Below are 13,572 nucleotides of genomic sequence, written 5' to 3'. Positions count from 1 at the left end.
GCAGGTCCAGCCTGCAGAGGGGTACACTTTGCCTGCTGCGAGGGCTAACAGGCAGGGAAAGGGGAAGGGGAAGAGCGAGCCTGAGCGGGACTCTTTCAAACAGCTGGGAGGGAAAAGGGAGGTACAAAAGCGGTCATAAATTGTAGGATAAAAACACAACAGATACTGAATAACCAAAATCAGCTTTTGTTGACTTTGTGATCCATCAAATTTCAGGCAGGCCATCTCAAACACAGTCCAAGCAGCCATCAGGGTCCATCTGTCTGTCTGTGATCTGTGAGCCCCGGGTGATGATGTGTGTGACTGAGCAGTATGTGATCTTTGGGCTCTCCCAGTGCCAGGGGCAAGAGGACATATGGCACCTGCTGCTTGAACATGTGGTAATGATCATGAGCATGTCTGAGCATGTGTGCGCGCAAAAGCCAGTAGCAGATTGTGGACGTAACATAAATAATAAAAAGAGTGCAGTTTTCCAAGTCATTGAACAACAGCCTATTATGGATATAATCAACATAATAAACAACCCATGTTTTACGTTACCTCCAATTCGGCAGCAATTTTCTCCTCCTCTGTTTCCTCCTTGTCCCCAGAGGCAAGTGTGGGGGGTGTCGACGCAGGACGGGGGTTTTCAGACATGGTCCTCCTCAGTTTTACATGCGGCTTCTGGCCTTCAGTCTCTTCAGATTCAGTCTTCTACAATTGCAAATACAAAACTAGAATTACCACCTCGCAGTTGTGTGCCTCTGTCAACCAGTTGCAGTTGCAGTTTACATCCATGTCTGTCCAAAATGTCATCACTTCATCATTTTAACCTGTTAAACATTTATCAGTGTGAAATTGTCATCATTAGCATATGCATTCTTGAGTTGTTTTGTGAGGTCACAGTGACCTTTGACCACCAAAATCTAAATCAGTTCATCCTTGAGTCCAAGTGGATGTTTGTGCCAAATTTGAAGAAATTCCCTCCAGGCGTTCCTGAGATATCACGAGAATGGGTGGGACGTACATACGTATACGTACCATAGACTGTATATAAGAAGTGGACTTAGTTACTGTGACATCCCTGACCAACTCCCAGACCGGACAAAGCCGTGGTAGCGACCTGTCAATCACAAGGTAGCCACGCACTAAAGCATCCCCTGCTTTATGGTCTATTTGACTCTAAATTGGACCATAATTTACTAAATGAACATCATGCTGTATTGAAGAAGACTTGAAACTAGCGATTGAGACCATAAACTCATGTTTACAATGGTTAATGAGGTAATAAGTCAAGTGAGAAGTAGGCTCATTTTCTCATAGAATTCTATACAATCAGACTTCTTTTTGCAACCAGTCACTTTTCAGAGCCGAAGGTTGCCCTCTGGCACTAACGGACATAATGCCTCCGGCCAAAAAGGCTTCCAACATATCTGGAGCCAGTGTCCGAAGCTTGCAGCTTCAACATTTTATAGACAAGCACACAATGTACAATGTGAACACATATTTACATCTGAGGATCCTTGTGAAATTAAAACATTGTCTATTTGACAATTACTTGTTCAACTGCACAATCCTTACTTCATGTGATGCACATACATGGTATGCTTGTGAATCTTCTCTGTCGTACCTTTATACATTTTCCAGGAATGAGAGGCTCTCCGCTGCGGCTGGTTATGCCTGGAGAAGACGGGAAACTGCGTCTAGGTGGCGGAGGAGGAGGAGACTTGGAGGGTTTCTCTGTGCGATACCGTGGCACTGTCAGCTCATCTGGGAAAAGAAGTAATTCGGGCATATTGAGAAAGGAGTCATACTTGCGTAATATACGTTTGCAGAGATTTTAGAACAAGCTATGAGTCATATATAGGCATTATTAGGGGCCGATCACATGTTGTGTCTAAAAACGCATGGGAAAACACAAGCCGTACTGCTTTTATCCTTTTATCCAAGGTGCTTGGGAGGTTGTGCTCCTGTTGCACCTGCTGTTACTAAGCAACCAAAACCTGCGTGCTGCAATGACGATGATAATGAAGTTACGGTAACTTAGCAGTAGGCCTCACTGACTAAACTAAACAAAGTTTGTCTGAGAAAGAAAGAAAAAATATCTGCCGGATGATTAGTTGTTCCTCGTCACATGACATGCGGTGCACGTTGTTGCGTTCCAGAAGTTTCAGACTATTTTTATCTCGGGGACCAGCCGTCGCACCCTGAAAAACAGGCGCTTGGGAATGCTCGGTCGCATCTACATTGACAACAATGGATTTGAGGGCGCAAAAAATATGCCCCTAATATGTGTAGTGTCTAAAACCTGCTTTCCTCAATATTGAATGCTATGTCGAATTACTTATTGTATTTATAGAACTAACTAACTTTCTTAAATTCAGTTTTGATGTTTTTCATATTTTATTTCAGTTTAGGGAACATATATTCTTGAGAAAATCTGATGACCTGCAGTAAAACTATTTTAAAACTAAATGGATTCGTTTTAAAATGCACGGTGGTTACCCAGAAAAAAAGCTGTTTTTCTGAGCTCTTGAAGAGCTGACAATGTGAAGAGGCAAGGTTCTCGCTTGACAGTGATGCATGATAATGATGCAGACTGAATTCTCCATCTCACCAGAGCCACGCCTGGATCCTCCCTCCTTCCCAGAGAGCTTGTGCTGGGGCTTGCTGACGCGGTGCTCTGGGTTTCCTGCCCCACTCTGGAGGACCTGGCAGGCCGGTGTGTTGGAGGAGGGCTTGAGCTGCTTGGCAGCAAAGTCCAGGTCTGGAATAGCTTTCATTAACTCAGCCTGGGTCTCCTCCAGCAACCGGTTGATGTCCTGGGCGCTGTACTGGGTCAGACTGGCCCGCTTCTCCTCCCAGTCCCGCTCTGCTGCCTGTGAAGTGCAGAGACTGATCTAAACACTTTATAAACACACAGCCGATGTGCTGTTGCAGTACTGGTGTAACTATGTTGTGATATGATTTGTAATGCTGTGAAACCAGAGAGGAAAAATAAAAAGAATTCCTACCAGTCGGACCTCCACGGATAAAGCTTTGTCAGCTAAAGCACGGCGTTCCAGCTCCTCCAGGGCTTTGCCCTTGTGGGGAACAGGAGGGTGATTGTCCTTGTGAGGGCCGGACAGGTTCCCGTGGCCACGGCTGATGCTGGCATGGGGGCTCCAGTTGGACAGGCTGTTGCCTCCCCCAAGGTCATTGAGAGTGAGCTGTTGGCTGGTGGTGAGGTCAAAGTCTGAAAACTTTCGCAAATCATCGTTGTGCTTTGATGAAGGAATAGAGAAGTCCTCCTGCTTCTTCCACACACCCTCATTCGCTTGTCTGGTAAGACATGGAAGATGAATTCATTAATCAACTCTTTGAAATTTAACACAAACAAAAACATGAATAACCCATGACTTGAAGTGAAGACAATTGTTGCTAGATGCCAAAAACATAAAAAAAAAAAAGGCTTGAAACACTGTGAAGGGCACAAACCTCTGCCAATTCTCTCTCTTTTCCCCACAAAGATGAGAGGAAATATTAATTTGATAAGCTCTTTGATCAGGGAGGTTAATTAAACCAGAAAGTGGGGTGATTTTTGGACACTGGGCTGATTAGGAGATATGACAGAACGCTGAAGGGCACATTTTAAAAGTCCAAGTCCATACGCGCCATAAAATTAAAAAGTATTTATTCATGTGGCTGAAAGGAGCCTTCATTAGGGTGTTACCCATAAAGCCAAGTGGTCACATTAACACTAGCTGCTTGCCCTTCAGGACACGTTTTTTCTACATTATGTCTTTAAATCATCTGTCTGTCTAGTTTTAAGAGCTTTGGCGTAAAAACATTAAATGTTTTATAGCGGAAATCTCTGACCCGATTCAACAACAATGTCTAATCAATTTTTCCACCACATTTTATGAAAATCCATAAAGTTCTGCTGACACACAAACAAAAAGGGGTGAAAACATAATCTCTTTGGCAGAGGTACAACCTTAAAAGCCTTCCTTGAATTGATTACAACTTGGTACGTTCTCGTGTCAGCTAATGTTGGACATATTTCACCACAAGTGTCACTATGTAAGAATGTATCACAAATGCACTTCAACCATCAGTATTTATAGGATTACTTAAAAGCTTTTCCATCTCCGAGTCAATGTAAGGACACTTTATAAGGATTCTATCTTCATTCAGCTTCTTTAAAGGAACAGTGTGTAACATTTCGGGGGACCTATTAGCAGAAATGGAATATAATATTCATAATTATATTTTCATTAGTGTATAATCACCTGAAACTAAGAATCGTTGTGTTGTCATTGTTGAGTCTTGCAAGAGATTTTGCACGATTTCACACGATTTCACACGTTTTCACACGTTTTCACAACTTGGGGGTTACCTTCTAGACACAACCATGGATGTATAAAGAGAGCTGGATACAGTGTTGGAGGCGGCTCCCGTTCATTCCTATGAGAGTTGTTGAGTGTTGTTGAGCATGAAGCCAAAATGGCTCGACTGCGAGTGATAAATTACCCGGATCATCCGGCGATCTTCCGCATCCAGCTGGCCCATTGAGCAGGCGCAGTAGCGTTTCCTTTAACCCCGCCTCCAAGCCCTCGGTCCAGCCTCGGTCTGGGTCTCATTCACATGAACGGAGGAAGGGAACTAACTCTGGATTCAGCTATTAGTGCATTTCACAACTTTTAGGACCTAATGATTTAAATAAGGGCTATTCAATTGTTCGTACTGCGTAAAAGCATGGTACCGCCAGCCGCTGTCTGACTTCCGTTGCTCTTAAAGTAGTGGTATTATGGTAAGGGTAAAGGCGTTACCATAGTATTGCACTCAGCGGCTCACGTTACTGCAGTCTTTGAAAGGGAGGAGCGAGCGGAGTAGTACTCAGTTGGTTGCAATCTGCAACCACACCACTAGATGTCGCCAAATCATACACACTGTACCTTTAAAACTGGCATATAAAGCATTAAGGCACTGATGTACTGTTGCTCTCAGTTGGAGCAGCTTCATACTTGCGCATGGTGGCGAGGGTGTCAGTTATAGTCTTGCAGCGTTTTAACAGGGCATCCAGCCGGTGTGGCTCTTCTTTCAGGAACTTGACGGCCTCCACCTCCACCCTGAGCACCACCCGCATCTTACTCTGCAGGCCTGGGAACTGATCTGCAGCAGAAAAGAAGAGAAGTAACACAGGAAGCCAACCAAAACAAATCAATTCCACTTGTCAAAGGTGTTGAAAGCTTTTTGTGATAATCAAACGAAACATTTTTGAACAACTGAAAACGGTCAGGGTGTTCATTAAGACAATGAGCAATCTGAGACTGATTAAATGTTTGACAGGCTGGCTGTGGGTGACTAAAAGATAATCAGTGCCTTGGTGAGTAATTAGTGCATTATAAACTGTCTGGCTGAGTAAAAGACTGTGTTTTCTGTTTTGTGCCTGTGCACAGAATGTGAAATGTGCCAGCGTGACTCACTTTTCAGTTCTGTGAGTGTTTCTCCCAGCTTTCTCAGAAGAGTGGCCTTCTCCTCCAGCTCCTGCACTGTCACCAGCTTGTGGTTGACAGACGACTCTTTCTGGATCTCCTCCACTGACTTCTCCAGGTCGCTGAGATGGAACAGACAGAAGGCTGAACACCAGGGACTCCTATGCCACACTTACATTTTTACTGAATATCTATCTCAGAATTATGCGAGTTGAGTTTCAGTAAAACTTCTGCCAATAAACTGTCTCTCAATCAGCTGGCAGCCAGATCAACAGTTCTGGACAGATGAACTGGAGGAGTGTGGACAGCTACTCAAAAGTTTTATGACATCTGAGGTAAAAAAGTGGAACAGAGAATCTGTAAAAATGTGAATTTGTTCATCTCTAATATGTCTGGTCTGCTCAGACTTATGTCATATAAATCTGCCTTAAGTTATGTAACGAATAAAAGCTCTATGTATAATTAACCAAAAATAAATTGGCCATTAGCCAGGCTGAATAAGCGACATTGATTAGCCGATATCATCTCACAGTTCAACCAATTAGTCTGCAATCAAAATGCCGCTTAGAGTGAGATTCAGGAACTCTTTTGCTCTGCTGCTCGCAGTGAGATCCAGGACTTATTACTGCAGAACATTTCCACATATGAGACAGAAGCAAATTATCGGATTATTAAATCTCAAGGTAGCTCTCTGCTCTGGTTTCTCAGTCACTTCAATTAGTTGCTGGACCATCTCATACCTCAGATCTTAATAAGCATCTTGTTCTATGCCGGGCTTAATTACAGTTACAATTTCATCCTATCACGACGACACCCTGCGAGTCATCTAATTATAAAACAGATATGAACTTTGTCATGTTTGAAGCAATTATATGTGATGAGACTCCTCTTAAACAAGATAACTGTCAACTTATATATTCAACACACAGACCAAAAAACAGTCACATTGGTACTGTGGAAATGCATATATTGCTCTTTTGATAACTATGGTTTGAATTATTATTCATAAAAAACACCAACTAAACGTTTACAGAGAAGACATAAAGGGTCACTTCTGTATTTTTCATCCTGGATCCTATTTTCCCATCTTTTTGTGTCTAACTGACAAATGAGGACAACCATTTCTGAACTTGGTCCAGTATTGAGGGAGAATGCTGTAACCGGCAGCCGCGAAACAACCTGCGAGGGCAAGTGAGCAGCGTCGATGAAACGTTACGTCCACTAAACATGCTTGTTTTTGCCACAAACAGGCTTGACCCGGTCTGTTTGTTATTGTGTCCAAGTCTCAAGGAGAAGTTTAGTTAAATCTGAATATACTCTGGCTCAAATAAATCTAATTGAAAGACCTCGTCCACATTGTTGAACTCATCTAAATATTCAGCCATGACATTGAAAGTCTTTTAGATAACACTAAGCTACGCTTTCTGCACTCACACAGCAAACACTCGTGTTTCCACCATGGATGTATTCCACTATTCCACTGTTCCAGCAACACGTCACCTCGCCAGATTTCAGAACGAGATTTCTCCTTGAGCGAGACTCTTCCCATGTCAGACACTTATAATAACAATCAGAGCCTGTCATGGCTAAAACCAGCACTTTAGTGGACGTAAATGACGGTGCCAGCTTGCCCCAATAGCACCATAATGAAGCCTGTGAGCAGCTGCCGTCTACAGCGCTCTCCCTCAATACTGGACCAGTTTCACAAATTGTTGTCGCTATTAGTCTGTTAGACACAAAAACATGGGAAAATAAGGTCCAGGTTGAAAAATACTGGAGTTAACCTTTAATACTACGTCTTATACTGTTACTGACTGGAGCTGCTGGATGATGAGCTCCTCCTCGTTGAGGTACTTGAGTCTCTCCTCCTCCACCAGGAGGCGCTGTCTCTGCAGAGGATCCTCCTGCTTCCTCAGGGCGTCGGCCACGCGCACGTTCAGCTCCGCTTCCGTCCGCTTCAACAGAGTTCGCACTGAATCCTGGTTGTCAATCTGCACACACACATTCAAACACAATGTTACAGATAATATTGCTCTTACTTCAGCAGGACATGTTGTTTGGAAATGAACTGTATCAATGTTAGCCTCACTAGCTCAGGAGAATAGCTTGTTGAAGTTGTGAAATCTGTTATCGCTGCCATCGCAGCATAACAACGGGACAACTGGGAGGAGAACTGCAGTCGCCTAAGGCTTTTCAAAACAGACCTCAGTGATTTACAGCACCTTGTGCTTGAGAGGGCGGCAGGCTGTGGCCTCTCGTTTTACTGTACGACCTTCTCTGTCTTGTTATGACAAAAGAACATTTCGCTCTATCCTTGACTGTTTATGTGTCATTCAGCAACCACGGCATCACTGGCATCACATTTCTTTTGAGTCTTTAGCCTTAAAGGGTAATTTTGGTTCGTTTTTGACTGACAAATGGTACCACAATTTCTGAATCAGGTTCAGTATTGAGGGAGACGATGTAGACGGCAGCTGCTCACAGGCTGTGATACGGTGCTATTGATGCCATGACAGGCTCTGGTTATTATTATAAGTGTCTGACAACATTATCAGAAGAATTAAATGTTTAGATGAAGGCTGTGATATGTGTAAGGAATAAAATAATCCATTAACTAGTTATAATGATGGTCCAAAATTATGTAAAATTGCATAGTTTTCTCCTAGTATCTTTTACTCACAGTAGACATTTTTATCCTTTTTTTGTCCTATTCTTTTTATCCTGCCTTATTATATGTAGGAGCATCCTGATTGGGACATTGGCTGCTTCTAAAACCTGAACGATACCCTCCTAGAGGCTACAAATAACACAGAAAAGCACTTTAACCAGTAACACTATTGGTAAATATATAAACACCATAAACCTATAATATATATGTATTGGAGTATTATAGGCCTTTCCATAGTAGATGCATAGCCCAAGTATAATAATAGCAATAAAATCACAGCTGATTATGTCTGACACAGTATAACATGCTTAAAGAAATAATGAGATTGCTGATACCCAACATACATAAATATACACAACAACATGTGAATAAGGGAGTACTGGCACTTATTTTTTTACACTTCAAGCACTAGTCCAAGTAGAAAAATACCAAAGTTACCCTTTAAAGTGCTGCTAGATGCAGCAAGTAGTTCCCTCTGTGGCGTGTGTGTGTGTGTGTGTGTGTGTGTGTATCAGCATGTGCATATAATGTTTCTCCTAACACAGAAAGCCGGGCTGCCCTGAGGACAACGAAGGCTGTCCATGACAGAAGCACTGAGCGTGAACTGAGCTCCGTCTCGGTGTTATGAATGGAATATTCTACAGGACTGCTGCATGTAATACAACTCCCTGAGATGAAAACACCTGGTAAGCAAGAACAATTAATAATTAATCAGCCTTATGTTCCAGGAAGTGAAGCAAGACAACAATATCACTAAAAATTACCCAGTATTCCCCATTATACTACGAATAATGCTGCTGCACATGCATCCGGCCAAACAAAGAGGGAGTATGATAACATTTTTAAAAAACTATTAATATTTACAGAATTTGTTTTTTCATCTTGCAGCACTGTTCTCCCTTCCTCCCCTGTCTCTCCTGTACACCCCCTCTGTATAATTCATGAGCCACATGTAAAATTTAAGCCGCTGGCCATCGCCATGGGCAACAATATGGGCCCAGGTGCAGAGGTCACACTTGGGCACACATACAGGTAAACAGCAAAAGTGTCCTCTGCGAGTACAGCACAGCCTCGGTTGTTTGGCTCTCTGTCTCAGCTCAAGAAGCCCTTGTGGCTGCTGTCAGGGAACAAATAAAAGCTGCATGCCCATCATGTGTCACTCTCTTTTCCCCTGCAAGAGACTTGAATCCTCTCCTCCGCCGCTGAAACGTTTAACTCATCATCTCTTCCTGCAGTAACCATGGTATCGCTGGAATCAGAGATAAACCGAGTAAATGAGGACCTCATCTCCACATTTGAGTTAACCCCTTCTCTGTGGCATTTCATCTGATTCTGCATCCATCGTGACATTTTGTATCTCCGCCAGGTGAACCGAGCTTTTATCTTCCACTCGTTGTATTTCATTATTAATCCTCAAAAGGTACAATGACCTGAATGTGTCATACAGTACATCTATGTGAACCTGCAGCATTGAAGTGAAGATCAAATAAACATCAAAGCTCCTGCATACAGTACATGTGTGTGTGTTGAAATACTGTATAGTATACATTCAACATTATCAACATGTTAGATAACAACTGCATTTAGAAAATAATTCAAATATTGAAAACTAATTTAGCTGTTTTTCTACAACTTTGGGGCAATCTGTGGAACAAAAGCCAACCACATGTAGAGTGCATAATGTTGTTTTACATTGTGTATGTCAACAGTGAGCTATAATAATTCATCATTACCTATTGGCACCGAAACGGAAACAGAAATAAGAGGTTTCAAACATCGACCGGCAGGGAAGAGGAGACAAATTATGTACTAGAACAGGCCTATTATTGTTAATTTAAAAACAGTGAGGTGCGAAGGGGACGGACTTTTACATTTCCTGTCTGATCTGCAAAGCTAGAAATTTAAATGTGAAAAGAATACACTTTTCTAATCTTAGTAGATTATTGTTTAATAAACACAATATTGCATTTAACATGTTTTTTTGTATTCAGTTTGACTCTCCTAAATTCCCTCTACTTAAACAGTCTGGGTTCAAACTTTTAGGCAAAATAAGTATTTCTGTGCTTAACAAGACATAACTAACGAATGGGCTACTAATAAAATGATGATCTTCTAATAATAAAACAATGTAAACACTCATGAATTTACAATGTTAGCAGATTATTATTAAACACAATGACTTTGCTTTTAACAGTCTCTAACAGCATCAACAGCATGAGCGGTGACGTTGATGAATGGGAATAAACTCTTTTATAGAGTGCTCTAGGGATGACGTATTTTTTGTAGGCCAACCAGGAAGTTAGCATCGCTCTGGTTCCCTCAACTAAAAATATTTTTACCATTGGGTTTTGGATTATTGCAGAAAATAAGCTCTGTGGCAAACAAATGTTTATGATACTTACGCATTTTGTTCAGCAAGATAATCTTCATAAATGATCACCACTTTTATGATTTTTCTGAAGTGTGAATGCAATTGGCAAAAGTAAAGAGTTAACGTTAGGCTATAAACTAGCTACACACCGGTCGCGTGAGCGCGAGTATACACAACGAGGCTGTAAAGGAGGACGAGTCGGCGTGATGACGTTTAGTAATCTCATTTAGCCGCTTGTTAGCAACCGCTTTTTTAGGACACATAAAAGCTTCAAAATTCAAGAGTGGGATATTCACTGATGTTTTTTATGGCGTAGAACAAAATGTTAAAATCTCTTCAGCTTGTGTTAACCACAGATCTTATTTCAGGCATCTAACTAAAAACCCATTCAAAAAAACCATTGATTTCAAGATGAGGGAACAGGAAGTGCTAAAATGCAAACTCCTTTCCGGGTTTTAGGACTCATTCCTGCACAACTCCACTGGAAGAAATGATTATGAATTTTCTTTTAACACTTTTTTCATATTTATAAATGATCAGAGAGCCGTATCGAGGTTGTTAAAGGGCCTGAATAGGGCTGTACTAGAATATCATAAACATATTTCAAATAGAACTAAATCTATCTGCATGGCTAGATACCACTCATAGTACATTTAAAAAATGTATAATTTGGGAGAACAGGCTCTTTCAGAAACATAAAATAATAGATTTTCTCGATGGATATACTCCGTACCTGTATCTTGCGTAGCTGGCCGAGCTGTTTGCGCAGGTCGGTGGCGTTCTGCTGCAGGCCGTGCAGGTGGAGCTGCATCTGCAAGCGGCCGGAGCTGTTCAGCTGGCTCATGTGAGAAGGCGGCGGTGGCATCAGAGCTAGGGGTGCCGACGGTGTATGAGCTGCCAATCACAGAGCAGGACACGGGGCGTCACCAGGAGGTCATTGGGAAACAAATTGGGTTAGTTTGCTGGGCTGTGCTCCGGTGAGATTTGCAATCAGCCAGCATGACACAAAGTACAAAAAGTAACACACACACACACACACACAGCATACAGCCCCAAAGAAATGTGCATAAATAGAAAATCTGGGCACACACTGGAACCAATACAGTGTGTGAATGCAAAAAAAAAAAGCGCCATATTCACAAAACCCTAATAGCCCACTGGGAGAAATGTGAGCTCATGCTATTAGTAACCCATATAGAAGTGCAATTAGTCTGTTCAGTAGTGACACACAGGGGGATAACCATGCTCTTATCTTCACACAGGGCTTTGTGAGTATGGCCATTGACTCCCCAGCTATTCTCTCACACACATATGCCTCCTGATATGCCTCCACACTCTCATACACATTTACAAAGAAGAGCCAAGTCTGTGACAAAACAACCTTCTGAAATTCCCAAAGGAAAAAACCAAGCAGAAATTCAAAAAAGTAGAGACAGAGACAGGACGAGGGGGGTCCGCTCTCCGGGAAACCAGCCAGGAGGAAAAAACGTGAGGATAGACAGCGCCAGCTACCCAGCAACACCACACACCCATACAGAGAGCAGCAGAGAGCCATGAGAGGTGTCTGAGAGGAGAAATAAAAAGGGCGATAGAGTAGAAGATGGCAACTACCTTTGTGCTTCAGCCGTCCAGCTGGAATATAGAAAGAGTGAGCCAGTTACCGAGGAGTTAATGAGAGGGTGATAGAGACACAAAGAGGGAGAGGAAGTTCATATTTACAGAATGATGATGCTTTTATTGACTACAACAGAGAAAATGACTCCGGTGATGGTTTAGTGTTTTGGCGGTGGATCAATTTGTGAGGATGCTTCAAAGACTACCGTGTCCTTGCTCTGGCCCTGTGGAGGTCTGGCCACAGAGAGGGTTTGTTTGTGCCAAAAACTGTGCTACGAAATGATGATCATGGGAGAAAAAAAGGACAGGAACAGGAATGAGAGGAAGAAAAGAGAAGTAGCAAGATAAGGGGTTTAATTTAGAAATGCTTCAGTATGTAAAGGCTGCACCTGTTGGAAAACGACTCCCATCAGTATTTCAAAAATCCATCTTTTTTAAATTAAAGTCTGATATCTTGAGAAAAACACTTAAATTCTATCTCCATGCATCCAGTACAGATATAGTAAACAAGTGAATAAATAAACCTTCCAAATACTTCAAAGCTGCCTGTCTTATTGCCTTGCCAAGAAGGTTATGTTGACAGTCTTGTATGTCTGTTTGTTTGTTTGTTTGTTTAACACCTTTCAACAGCTCCAAGCTGTTAGAAGGTATATATTTTCATTTTTGTCAGAGGTTCACCTGCATTTTCTCCCCCCTGCTTCCTGTATTTGTGCTTAGTGTGGCTAAAACCTTTTCCATACTGGACAAATTGATGAAATTAATGCTATTCTCATCTGACTGAGTAGGACAATACTCAAGTGTCTTTCCCAAGCATTGGATTGTTCCTTTAAAGTCTCGCAATGGCCTCTAACTTTAACAATTCTACAAAGTTTGCTGCATTTTCAAATGGTGAATGAGTCATTTGGAATGAAACTCTTCAACGTCTATGGAGAAAGACAAAGATAGTAAAAGAGAAACAGAAAAAGAGAAACAGAGATGAATGAAGTAGAAATCTCGCCTAATTCACACCTAACCCGTTTGAATCAGTGAAAACAAACTCTGGTGCATTTGCCTGTTTATTTCGGTTCGTTTGGGCAAGGTGTGAAAGCGTTCAATCGAACTCTGGGGCGGTAAACAACCGGACTGAGACGGCCTGAAAAGGGGGGGTCTTCTTCCGAGTGAACACTGGTGTGAATATTTGTGTTGGTTTTGGTCTGAAAGCAAACGGACCAACAACAGAATGTTTTGACAGTAGTTTAGCATGATTTAAAAAGAAGTCACCAGAATTGGATTGGCCCACGTGGGTTGCGATAATGCAGGACGACAGTCGCCAAAACTGTCCAATCAATGAGTTACCTGTGAGTCTGTATTACTTCATGTTTATAGATTTTGGTTTCTTAGTTAAAGTCAGTGTGAACACGAACTAGACCAGAATTAAAAGCTAATAATACATGACTTTTTTCTCCTGGTTTGGACCAAATGAG

The 13,572-nt window shown here is 42.0% G+C and overlaps 1 protein-coding gene across 13 annotated transcripts in view; it reads right to left on the bottom strand.

The window, feature by feature from the left end:
- Positions 1-13,572, bottom strand: part of srcin1a (SRC kinase signaling inhibitor 1a) — a 138,000-nt gene that overhangs the window by 18,158 nt on the left and 106,270 nt on the right. For 10 of the 13 annotated variants that reach the window (XM_074656081.1, XM_074656082.1, XM_074656084.1 and 7 more), the window contains 9 exons: positions 12,107-12,127; positions 11,229-11,389; positions 7,272-7,447; positions 5,448-5,578; positions 4,986-5,133; positions 2,994-3,300; positions 2,597-2,858; positions 1,610-1,749; positions 541-693 (listed from right to left, as the gene is read on the bottom strand). In XM_074656081.1, the coding sequence (XP_074512182.1) occupies positions 541-693; positions 1,610-1,749; positions 2,597-2,858; positions 2,994-3,300; positions 4,986-5,133; positions 5,448-5,578; positions 7,272-7,447; positions 11,229-11,389; positions 12,107-12,127 (1,499 nt within the window). The remainder of the gene's footprint in view (positions 1-540; positions 694-1,609; positions 1,750-2,596; positions 2,859-2,993; positions 3,301-4,985; positions 5,134-5,447; positions 5,579-7,271; positions 7,448-11,228; positions 11,390-12,106; positions 12,128-13,572) is intronic. The other 3 variants (XM_074656079.1, XM_074656077.1, XM_074656087.1) reach the window with 1 other exon arrangement.

This window comes from Sebastes fasciatus, chromosome 13 (assembly GCF_043250625.1).
Source record: "Sebastes fasciatus isolate fSebFas1 chromosome 13, fSebFas1.pri, whole genome shotgun sequence".
Lineage (NCBI taxonomy): Eukaryota > Metazoa > Chordata > Actinopteri > Perciformes > Sebastidae > Sebastes > Sebastes fasciatus.
Note: the sequence above shows the minus strand (reverse complement) of the source record. Positions and strands in the feature narration are given on the sequence as shown.